The sequence below is a fragment of the Pristis pectinata genome, chromosome 11, assembly GCF_009764475.1.
Source record: "Pristis pectinata isolate sPriPec2 chromosome 11, sPriPec2.1.pri, whole genome shotgun sequence".
In the NCBI taxonomy this organism is placed as follows: Eukaryota; Metazoa; Chordata; class Chondrichthyes; order Rhinopristiformes; family Pristidae; genus Pristis; species Pristis pectinata.
This window is the reverse complement of record NC_067415.1, coordinates 12,845,104-12,857,878: the sequence shown is the minus strand read 5'-3', so window position 1 is coordinate 12,857,878 and position 12,775 is coordinate 12,845,104. Positions and strand designations below refer to the sequence as shown.

The following is a 12,775-nucleotide window of genomic DNA, read 5'->3' as shown; positions in this document are numbered from 1 at the left end:
ATACTGGTCTAGAACTTTGATTTTCTCGTTGAAATGTTATTACATGGGTCCCTAACACTTTTTTACAAAGTCCATAAAAGATTTGTTAGCACCATTTAAGCTGGAAAGAGTGAAAAGAAGATTTATGACAATATTGTCAGGACTTGAGGGCCTGAATTATAGGGAGAGGTTGGGCAGGCTAAGACTTTATTCCTTCGAAGGTAGGAGACTGAAGGGTGACCTTATAGAGATGCATAAAATCATGAGGGGCATAGACAGAGTGAATGCACAATCTTTCTCCCAGGGAAAGGGAACTAAAAACTAGAGGGCACAGGTTTAAGGTGAGAGGGGAAAGATTTAGAAGGGATCTGAGGGGCAACTTATTCATGCAGAAGGTGGTGTGTATGTGGAACGAGCTGCCAGGGAAAATTGTTGAGGCAGATACAATAACAACATTTAAAAGACATTTGGATAAGTACATGGTTAGGAAAGGTTTAGAGGGTTATGGTCCAAATGCAAGCAAAATGGGACTTGCTTTGGTGGGCACCATGGCTAGCATGGATGAGTTGGGCTGAAGGGCCTGTTTCCATGCAGTGTGACTCTATATGCGAACAACTCTCTCCTGTAAGGCCAACTATTTCAGAAACAACTGTGGTTACTTCTCACAGATGCCACCACTTAGACAAGAAGCTCCATGCTTGACAGTCAGCCCTTAAAGGCACCAGCACACAACATTTTTTAGTTCTCTTACAGCTGCTGAAGCCTGCTGGTCACTTTGCTATTGCTGCACCAGCGATTCCTAGGTTTACTAGCAGGAAGCTCAAGGGGCTGTGTTAATCAACAAAATAACAGCAGATAAATACTCAGCAGGTCGGGCTGCATCTGTGGGAAGAGAAACAGAGTTAGTGTTTCAGGCAGAAGATCCTTCGTCAGAACAATGACGTGTCTTCAACCTGAAAAGTTGACCCTTTTTCTCTTCCCACAGATGTGGCTTGACCTGTTGAGTATTTCCAGTGTTTTCTGTTTTTATTTTTGATAATCTTGAGAGGCTGGTGGATCACTTTTCCTTCAGGAAGGATGTCCTCTGTTCAAGGGGCCACTGAGACTAAGGTTTGCCAATATTATCCTTCAAAAATAAGGGATAGTTTTCTTAACAACCTGCCCAACCTCTCGTCACCAGGAAGTTGTTGACAAAATAAAAGTAGTGGGCACTCAAAAGCATTGGCCAGGAGGATTTCTTGGCGCTTCTTGCATCACTCAGCAACTCTGGACCTCATACAGAACAGAAGACATCTTTGTAGGATGCTGAGATATTGTAAGGCTGGTGAGAAAAAGGGGACATCGCTTTTAATAAGGGACTGCTGGCAATCCTGACAGAGGCCCTCCTGGTGTTTCTAAGTTGGCGATGGAGCTCTCTGCGAGGACAAGGGTGCTGGGAACGTGTGGCGGCATTTCAGGGAAGCCTGCCCCACAGATTCGTCAGCCTGCCTCTGTGGGGCTGAAGGTGGAGATGAGTTCTGGTCTTGTGCAGCAGTTAGCATCGATGACCACCATAATGCAGTGGTGATCATCCAAATGTGGCTTGCAGCATGTGTCAGCAGCTACGGACTCGAATGGTCTTGAGGCAAGGAAGTTGAGAGTGATTCTCTCTGCATTCTGTGGGAATCACCGGTATCAATGCACCAGTGGAGCTGTGTTTGTAGACTGACTCCACTTGGTGTGATGGGAGTGTATTAAATAACAATCCATGCTTTGAAACAATGTCAAAACTTCTAAGAATGCCACAGGTGAGCATGTTTGCATTGCAAACCTGGCTCTAATTCAATATTAGTGCCAATTTGCAGGTAGCAGTGTGATATCTGAATGTTCAGTTAATCTTATTCCTTCATTGCTTTTAGTCCAATGGGGAAGAATCAGCTCTGACTTTAGATGGATGCCTTGTCACACAGAAAATCTGGGGCAGTTACCTGAAGGTACCCTTGTTGATCTTATAGCTCCTTATTTATGATTTATTGTGCCACAGGGAGACCGGTTTGATGAGACTGAATCTTACCAAATGTGGTCAACGTTGAAAAGAATAACCACCTTCCACAAGTAAGTGAGACCTTTGCAGAGATGGATTGACATTTAATGTAAACTTAACATGATGCATAAGACAGAGGTCACTTTGATTCCCCGCCTACAGAAAAATTATACGGAAGACTCCTCTGTAATGTCCTCTATTGGATGAGAAGCCAATTCAGTATTAGCTGTGTGTTGCCACTGTGTTATCCAGTCCCTCCCCTTTCCCCTGGGAAATAGGGATAATTCTGATAATCGTAGGCCAGCGAACTCACGTCTGTGGTATGGAAGCTATTGGAAAGGATACGGAGGGATAGGATTTATGCTCATTTGGAAAGGCATGGCCTGCTTAGGGGCAGTCAGCAGGGCTTTGTGCGGGGCAGGTCTTGCCTTACAAACTTGATTGAGTTTTTTGAGGAGGCGACAAAGGAAATTGATGAGGGTAAGGCAGTGGACGTTATCTACATGGACCTTGGTAAGGCATCTGATAAGGTCCCTCATGGTGGCAGACATGTGAAGGTGAATTGCATGTGGGCTAAATTCCTGACGGCTGCACTTTCACCCAGAAATGATCGTTGCTGAAATCTAACCCAAGTTAAATTTGCTTTCATGTGTGATTTGCTGATGAAAATTGAGGGCCAATGGACTAATGTTTAGGCTGGTGACTCTTCAGGGAAAGGTGACTCCCTACTTCCTTGACCACACGGAAGTCTTGAGTCCTGCGATCTTTACCTTTTTTCTATCATCTCTAATTTTCCAATGATGACTTGTATGATAAATAGAAATGAAAATAGGCCATTCGGTCCTTTGAGTCTGGTCAACCATCAGTAAAATTATGGCTGATTTTCATTCTAAACCTATTTCATGCAGATTTTGATTCTAAACCTATCAATTTCTGTCTTGAATATATTAAATAACTGAGCATCTCTAATGCTCCAGTATAGGGAATTCCACAGAACTTAAGTGAAGAAATTTCTTCTCAGTCCTAAAAGAAAAACATTACTACGACTCCTAATTCAAGACTCCACCAGAGGAAGCCTCCACTCAGCAGCTACCTTGACAAGCCCCTTAACAAATGAGTGATGAAGAGTCTTTGCCCTGAAATGTTAACGCTGTTTCTCTCTAGCACAGGTGCTGCCTGACCTGCTGAGTGTTTCCAGCACCTTCTGATTTTATTTCGGATTTCCAGCATCTGCAGTTTTTTGATTTTCATTTTCCCGGAACAAATGTTATACTTTCCATTGAGACACCACTCACTACTTTCAACTCCAGAGGATATAAGCCCATTCTACTTGATCTCCCCTAATCGCACACCCTTTGAGGCTAGGGAATCCTCAGCATTGTATCGAAAGCAAAACTGTCCGTGACATTGCAGGTGTGACCTCGCCGAGTGTCTGTACAATTCTGTGAAGCCATACAAGCAGGTTCTTCAGTGCACTGAGTCTGCACTGGCCATCAAGCACCGACTTGCACTAGTCCTGTTTCATTCTCCCACTTTCCCATCAACTGTCCCCAGATCCCATCATCTGCACACTAGGGGCAATTTACAGTGGCTACTTAACCTACCAACTCACATGTCCTTGGGCTGTGGGAAGCAAACTGCACCATCAGAGGGAGGACAAACAAACTCCACACAAAACAACTAGACCTGGGTTGTATCATTCCAATTTCCACATTAATTTCCCACATTTTGTTATCTGAATCTGTTTTCCAGGTCATAAGTCATGCACCATGGAAACTGGGCCTTTGGCCTATTGGGTCCATGCCAACCATCAAGCACCCATTTACATTAATCCCATATCTTAAATTCTTTCCACATTCCCATCAACTCCTTCCAGATTCTACCACTCACCTACACACTAGGGACAATTTACAGTGGCCAATTAACTTTCCAATCTGCATGTCTTTGAGGAAACCGGAGCACCTGGGGGAATCCCATACAGTCACAGGGAGAATGTGGAAAAACTACACTGACAGCACCGGAGGTCAGGATTGAACCTGGGTCACCAGAGGGTGAAGAAGCAGCTCTATCAGCTGCACCACTCTGCTGCCCTAACTCTTCATGATTTCAGTCTCTCAGGAGCAAAGGTTAACCCCGTCAGTATTCTTTATGGTCTACGATAGACAAATGTTAACTTCCTGTTTCTTTATTAGCCACACGTACATCAAAACACACAGTGAAATACATATTTTTGTGTAGAATGTTCTGGGGGCAGCCCACAAGTGTCACCACGCTTCCGGCGCCAACATAGCATGCCCACAACTTCCTAACCCGTACGTCTTTGGAATGTGGGAGGAAACCGGAGCACCCGGAGGAAACCCACGCAGACACGGGGAGAACGTACAAACTCCTTACAGACAGCGGCTGGAATTGAACCTGGGTCGCTGGTGCTGTAAAGCGTTATGCTAACTGCTACACTACCGTGAGCAGCCATCCCTCTGAGCACTAGCATTTCCTATGCTCAATGTTGGCTGTCGTGTAATTCTGCATCAAAAGACGATTCTAAATTAAAGCAGAGAATGGTAAATTGGTTTATTATTGTGACACATACTGAGGAACAATGAAAAACTTTGTTTTGCATGTCATCCATACAGATCATTTCATCACATCAGTACATTGAGGTAGTACAAGGAAAAAGATATTAAATATATTAGATATATTTATTTATTAGTCACGTGTACATTGAAACACACAGTAAAATTCGTCTTTTTGCGTTACTGAGGATGTTCTGGGGGCAGCCCACAAGTGTCACCACTATTCCGGTGCCAACATAGCATGCCCACAACTCCTAATCTGTACGTCTTTGGAATGTGGGAGGAAACTGGAGCACCCGGAGGAAACCCATGCAGACACGGGGAGAATGTACAAATTCCTTAACAGACAGCAGCGGGACTTGGACCCGGGTTGCTGGTGCTATAATAGCGTTACGCTAACCGCTACATTACCATGCCTCCCAATAACAGAATGCAGAATATAGTGTTACAGTTCCAGGGAAAGTGTAGCCCAGGCAGACAATAAGATGCAAGGCCATGACGGGATAGATTGTGAGGTGATGAATCCATCTTATCGTACAAGAGGTCCGTTCAATAGTTTTGTAACAGCAGCATAGAAGCTGTCCTTGAGCCTGGTGGTACGTGCTCTCAGGCTTATGCCTGATGGGAGGTGGGGGGGAGAAGAGAAGGTGTCCAAGGTGGGTGGGGTCTTTGGTTATGTTGGCTGCTTCACCAAGGCAGCAAGAGGTGCAAAGTTCATGGAGGGCAGGCTGGTTTTCAGGACGTGCTGAGCTGTGTCCACAACTCTGCAGTTTCTTGTGGTCTCAGGCTGGAAGTAAATGCTGGAAATACTCAGCAGGTCAGGCTGCATCTGTGGGAAGAGAAACAGAGTTAACACGTCAGGTCAAAGGTGTTCTGACGAAGGATCTTCAGCCTGAAACATTGACTCTGTTCCTCTTCCCACAGCTGCAACCTGACGTGCTGAATATGGCCAGCATTTTCTGTTATAGATATCCAGCATCTGCAGTTTTTTTTGATTTTCAGAAGTAGATTCTCTTTCCTGACCCACATTCTCTCTCTCTGCTGTTCCTGTTTCAGTGCTCACGACATAACGCGATGGAACCTGTTGAACAGCACCTGTAAACTGCTGAAGAGTGGGTTGGAGGATGGGAACGTCCCTGAGCCAGTGAGTCTCTGCCCAGTTTCAGTGATCATCTCTCAGAATATCGTGTTGGTAATGGGTTTATTATTGTCATGTGTACTGAGATACAGTGTAACGCTTTTGTTTGCGTGCCATCCAGACAGATCATTCCACACGTAAGTACACCAAGGTGGTTAAAAAGAAAACGGAATGTAGAATATATCGTTACGGTTACAGAGAAAGTGCAGTGCAGGTCGACAAATGAAGTGTAAGGACCATGACGAGATAGATTGGGAGATCAAGCGTTTGAGAGCAACACACAAACCTCTGGAGGAACTCAGCAGGTCAGGCAGCATCTATGGACAGTCGACGTTTCGGGTCGAGAACCTTCATCTGGACTGAAGGATAGAGGGGAGATAGCCAGTATCCCCTCTATTTTTCAGTCCAGATGAAAGGCCTCGACCCGAAATATCAACTGTTCATTTCCCTCCACAGATGCTGCCTGACCTGCTGAGTTCCTCCAGATGTTTGTGTGTTGCTCCAGATTCCAGCATCTGCAGTCTCTTGTGTCTCAAGAGTTCATCTTTTAGTGAAGGTATGCAGAATACTAGGTTTTACTGGTCAATCCATGAGGTGAGTTTTCACAGGGCCCGCACCACTTCTTTACTATTTGTTTTACTGGTTCATGGGATATGGACATTAGTGGCTTGGCTGGTCTTAATTGGCCCCTGATCTGAATGCCTGTCTGGGACATTTCCCAGGGCAGTAATAGTCAACAACATTGGTGGGTCTGGAGTCACATATAGGCCAGACCATAAATTGGTAAATTGGTTTATTACTGTCACATGTACCAAGGTACAGTGAAAAACTTGTCTTGCATACCTTTCGTACAGGTCAGTTCAGTACACAGTGCATTGAGGTAGTTCAAGGTAAAACAATAATAGCATGCAGAATAAGGTCAAGAGTCCATCTTATCGTACTAGGGGACTAAGTAGAAGGCTGGCAGATTTCCTCCCTGAAAGAAGTGGTTTTAATGGCAATCCGATAGTTTCACAATCATCGTTACTGGTTTATTTAATTATGTGAATTTGAATCCCCCAGTTGTCATGGTGCGAATTGAACTCACTTGAAGTTGCTTCATACTGACACAAACTGAGCATATAAAGTGGACTCTTGACCACACAATCTACCTCGTTATGATCTTGCACCTTATTGTCTACCTGCACTGCAGTTTCTCTGTAGCTGTGACACTTTATTCTGCATTCTGTATCGTTTTACCCTGTACTACCTCGATGCACTGTGTACTGAATCGATCTGTATGAACGGTATGCAAGACCTCGGTACAAGTGACAATAATAAATCAATTCCAATTCCAATCCCGTGTTCTGGGTTGGTATTCCATGCCTCTGAGCTAAGTCACCATAAATATCTATCAAAGAAAGTACACACAGAACAGGAAGAGGCTACTTAGGCTATCATCTCTTGTGCTGGGATGCTATTTGATGGACCCCCCCCCACCCCCCTCCCCGACCCATACTCCTGATCATTGCTTTCTTTACCACCTTATTCATAGAACAGTACAGCACAGGAACAGGCCCTTCGGCCCACGATGTGCTGAACTAATTAAACTAGTAATTAAATGCTTAACTAAACTATTCCCTTTTGCCTATACAAGTCCATATCCCTCCATTCTCTGCACATTCATGTGTATATCTAAGGGCCTCTTAAATGTCTCTATCATATCTGCTTCCACCACCGCCCCTGGCAGCGCATTCCAGGCACCCACCACTCTCTGTGTAAAAGAAACTTGCCCTATACATCTCCTTTGAACTTACCTCTTCTCACCTTAAATGCGTGCCTCCATTATTAGACATTTTGACCCTGGCTCTCTATCTATGCCTCTCATAATCTTATAAACTTCTGTCAGGGCTTCTTGATGTGCAATACTGTGCAAACGTAAGGATGATGAGCCGTTTTCTCTCTTTTGCCTTACTCTAGATCACAGAAGCTTCATCACGTCTCATTGGGTAACTTAGTACTGAACTAGTTAGCCAGACATTTTCATGTGGTACTGTGACTGAGCACCCATGACAAAGCCCTAATTACCTTTAACATACAAATATTTTTCTTCCATGTGGCAGATCATTATTCAGGCAATAAAGTGCAGCTACTTTCACATCATGTGGCAGCTCTCCAAAGTATCCGAAGGCATTTCCTCTAAGGTACAGTGTGTTATCTTCCTGCTATTATTTCCTAAATCCATTTGGAGTTATTAACCTGCTTAAATTTAGGACCAACAGCTCACACCTTCAATCCTTCCCTGCCTACAGCGGAGAAGGAGGCCATGCAGCCCATTATGCCTTTGCTAGCTCTTTCAAAGAGCTATTCGATTGGTCCCATTTCCCTGCTCTGGTTCTACAAATTCCACAGAAATGTAGAAAATAGGAGGCTGTTTGGCTCATTGTTTCCATGCTACACTAATCCATGGAGTCAAAGAAAACTTACGGCACATGTATATCAATGTTCTGTGTTACAATTGAACCTGGTTTACAGGCTAACTACCCAACTTCTAATATTGCTTAATGAAGCTGAGGGGAAGGTATATTTTGGGGTATTGTTTCCTATCTCATGCTAGACAAGTTCTAGACTACATACGTATGTTTAATCGCCACTGCTACCATCTCAATATGGTTCTTGGTTCCTGCAGTCAATCAACACTGGTGGTATTGGAAGTTACTCCTTCCATCAAGTTGTAGCCACTCTCCTTGCCAATACTAACTTATCATTGTGAGAGAACTTCACAGACCATTAACCATCCCCATGAAAAACACGATGATGCTAGAGGAACTCAGCAGGCCAGGCAGCATCCATGGAGAAAAGCAGGCCGTCAACGTTTCAGGTCAGGACCTTTCTTCAGGACTGAAGATAGGAAAAGCATCTAGACCCCAGCATCTGCAGTCCTTTGTTTCTCTACTAACTATCCCCATGTGGTCTCACCTCCAGATTTCAATTGAGACTGAACACAGTGTCCATTCATCTACTTTGGACTGGTTGTATTAACCCTCAGACTACCACCCCGTATTGTACTGGGCCCCACCATGTGTGTGCTTACTCTAGTATTCGCCACTTGCTGGTCATCATGGTCAGAGTGCCATTGATGTTCTTTCTTTAACATGTGGAGACAGGTCTTTATGATAGCTTCGAGCAATCCTGGCCACTGTTTAAGAAATCTCGACAATGCAACTCATATCAGAGAATTATCCTTTGTCTTTGGAGTCTAATGCTTCTTTCTGTTCCTGCCCAGAGCGTGCAGGTGTCAGTGGGGAAGCAGATGAGGGGATTCTGTTACATCTGCAGGCGGTACCTGACCAATGTCAGCAGTGTTGTCAGAGAGCAGGTCAGTATGGACAACAACAGCTTCAGTTTCTTTCGTACCTTTGACAAGAGCCCCTGGCATTTCACTAGACTGACTGGAAGCCCCAAAGGGAGATCTGAAGGAAGATGATCATTGCCCACCAATCATTGCCCATTAACCATTGCCCACCAATCATTGTCCACTAACCATTGCTCACTAATCATTGCCCATTAACCACTGCCCACCCACCATTGCCCACCCACCATTGCCCACCAATCATTGCCCACCAATCATTGCCCACCAATCATTGCCCACCAATCATTGCCCACCAATCATTGTCCACTAACCATTGCCCACCAATCATTGTCCACTAACCATTGCCCACCAATCATTGCCCACCAATCATTGCCCACCAATCATTGCCCACCAATCATTGTCCACTAACCATTGCCCACCAATCATTGCCCACCAATCATTGCCCACCAATCATTGTCCACTAACCATTGCCCACCAATCATTGCCCACCAATCATTGTCCACCAATCATTGTCCACTAACCATTGCCCACCAATCATTGTCCACCAATCATTGTCCACCAATCATTGTCCACTAACCATTGCCCACCAATCATTGTCCACCAATCATTGTCCACTAACCATTGCCCACTAATTATTGCCCATTAACCACTGCTCACCCATCATTGCCCACCAATCATTGCCCACCAATTACCACTCACCAATAATTATCCTTCAATCATCATCTCCTAACCATTGCCCTCTAACAATCACCCACTAGCCATTGCCCGTTAACTGTCACTCGAAAACCCACTTCCATCTCAGCATAATGCTATTACGGTGCCATGTAGCGGTTAGTGTAATGCCATTACAGCACCAGCGACCCAGGTTCAATTCCAGCCGCTGTCTGTAAGAAGTTTGTACGTTCTCCCCGTGTCTGTGTGGGTTTCCTCCGGGTGCTCCGGTTTCCTCCCACATTCCAAAGATATACGGGTTAGGAAGTTGTGGGCATGCTATGTTGGCGCCGGAAGCGTGGCGACACTTGCGGGCTGCCCCCAGAACACTCTATGCAAAAGTTGCATTTTACTGTGTGTTTCGATGTACATGTGACTAATAAAGATATCTTATCTTGCCTTCCATTTCCCCTGCATCCTTTTTCATACCTAATAAATTAAAATGTTCAAAGAAAATGAAAAATAAAGCACCCAGTTTCTTTAAATGCCCCTTATACTTTTCTGGGATTTCACTGTAGCAATGTCTGCAGGTTAATCTTTAATGATTGGAATCTCCATGGCAAACCTGGATAGTTGGCTGTCCTTTGGGCACCTTGGTCAATGGGTTCTGGCTTGGTCTGTGTAATTAGCATGGACAGTGACGGTGGACGAATTCTCTTGGTCTTTGTGTGTGTGTTTCGTGACTAACAATGTGTGTATTTACAATGACAGGCATTCGTAATCCTTTGTGACCTCCTGCTGGTGTTTAGCCACGAGGTTCTGTCCAGTGGCGGTGAGAACATTGAACCCTTTGCCTACGTTCCCGAGGCTTCCCTGCAGTCTGAGCTTGTGGCCTTTGTCATGGATCATGTGTTCGTCCCCCAAGATGACGAGAACGTCAACAAAGGCAAGTGGCGTGGGTGGGGTGGCTCTTTGGAAGAGCTGGTCAGACCTGATGGAGCAAGTGGCCTTTCGCACTGCACTAGGCTGTGATCCCAGCAAGTGCTGGGCTTCAGATGTGAAGAGGTTCCTCCAGACCAGCAGGTCCTCTTGACCCTTTGATCTAAACCTTGGAGAACAGCTCCAGGGCTGTACTACTTTATGTCTGTGTTACCTTCCAAGCACTGGAGCTTAACTAGCCTCTGGTGTAGCAGTTAGCGTAATGCTATTACAGCGCCAGCGACCCGGGTTCAATTCCTGTCACTGTCTGTAAGGAGTTTGTACGTTCTCCCCGTGTCTGTGTGGGTTTCCTCCGGGTGCTCCGGTTTCCTCCCACATTCCAGAGACGTACGGGTTAGGAAGTTGTGGGCATGCTATGTTGGTGCCGGAAGTGTGGCGACACTTGTGGGCTGCCCCCAGAACACTCTACGCAAAAGATGTACTTCACTGTGTGTTTCGATGTACATGTGACTAACAAAGATATCTTATCTTTAAAACACACATCCTCTCCTGCTCCCTGGAAATTGTCAGCAACCTTAGGGGCTTTGATTCTCCTCGCACCAATCCCTCGCTTTTGCCTCATTTGTTGCCAGGCAACCCCAGATGGCAGCTGATTTTTTTTTAAAAAAGTGAACCCTCACCTTTAGCGAGCAGGGGGCCGCTGAATGGTAATCGGAGTCAAGAACCCCTGACCTCACTGTTGTTAGCTGTGGACCCGACCCCCTCCCAACCCAGATTCACCAGAGGCACAAAATATGACTGGCTCCAGCTCTGTGTGTCTCAGTTGGCAATGGTACATCACGGCACAGCTTTAGATTTGGATATTGAAGGACCTCACTCACATTCTGACACTGTTGACAAAAATTGGCATTAAAGAACATCGGGGTACTCTGAGGTTGAAAAAGGCACTATATAAATGCAATTCATAGAATAATAGAACAGTACAGCACAATACAGGCCCTTCGGCCCACAATGTTGTGCTGACCTTTAAACCTCGCCTAAGACTATCTAACCCCTTCCTCCCACATATCCCTCCATTTTAAATTCCTCCATATGCTTATCTAGCAATCTCTTGAATTTGACCAACGTACCTGCCTCCACCACCACCCCAGGCAGTGCATTCCATGCCCCCACCACTCTCTGGGTAAAAAACCTTCCTCTGATATCTCCCTTGAACTTCCCACCCATTACTTTAAAGCCATGCCCTCTTGTATTAAGCATTGGTGCCCTGGCATAGAGGCACTGCCTGTCCACTCTATCTCTTCCTCTTAATATTTTGTACACCTCTATCATGTCTCCTCTCATCGTCCTTCTCTCGAAAGAGTAAAGCCCTAGCTCCTGTTTAACTAAATTTGTTTAACTAAACGATGTTGCATCCACAATGTTGTGTTCTCTCACGTTTTTGCTATCTCCTGCATTTTAAAGATTCTGCTTACTTTTAAAATACTGGAAGATTAATCCAAATTTACACAGGCAAATGATATTCACTCACTTTCTATGGGTTTTGAATATCCAGTTGAACAACGCAAGCTCCAGATTCAGATGAACGATCTCAACCCGTAATGTCGACTGTCCATTTTCCTCCAAGGACACTGCCTGACCCGCTGAGTTCCTCCAGTAGTTTGTTTTTTGCTCCACGTTCCGATGTCCGCAGTCTCTTTTGTCTCCAGATGCTGTTTGTGGTGGCGGAAAGAGAATAATCTTACCTTAAAGTTTTTTTTAATTCATTTTTCGGGATGTGGGTGTTGCTGGCAAGGAAAACATTTATTGACCATCCCTAATTGCCTTAAGGAAGTGGGGATGGTGAAGATACTTCCACAGTGCTCTTGGTAGGGAGTTCCAGGGTTCAGACGCAGTGACGATGAAGGAACAGCAATATATTTCTAAGTCCGGATGGTGGATTACCTGGGAGGAAACCTGCGGATGATGGTGGTCCTATGCACCTGAAGCCCTTGTTCTTCAGAGAGTCATAGGGTTATACAGCACAGAAACAGACCCTTTGGCCCAACTCATCCATGCTGAATAAGGTGCTTATCTAAGCTAGTCCCATTTGCCTCTGTGTGGCAAGTGGGACTAGCTTA

General features: G+C 45.1%; 1 protein-coding gene across 2 annotated transcripts in view; it reads left to right on the top strand.

Moving 5' to 3' along the window:
- LOC127575649 (cohesin subunit SA-2-like) overlaps positions 1-12,775 on the top strand; it is a 97,742-nt gene that overhangs the window by 65,651 nt on the left and 19,316 nt on the right. For both annotated transcript variants that reach the window (XM_052025532.1, XM_052025531.1), the window contains exons 21-25: positions 2,003-2,073; positions 5,632-5,719; positions 7,816-7,896; positions 8,979-9,071; positions 10,488-10,662. In XM_052025532.1, the coding sequence (XP_051881492.1) occupies positions 2,003-2,073; positions 5,632-5,719; positions 7,816-7,896; positions 8,979-9,071; positions 10,488-10,662 (508 nt within the window). The remainder of the gene's footprint in view (positions 1-2,002; positions 2,074-5,631; positions 5,720-7,815; positions 7,897-8,978; positions 9,072-10,487; positions 10,663-12,775) is intronic.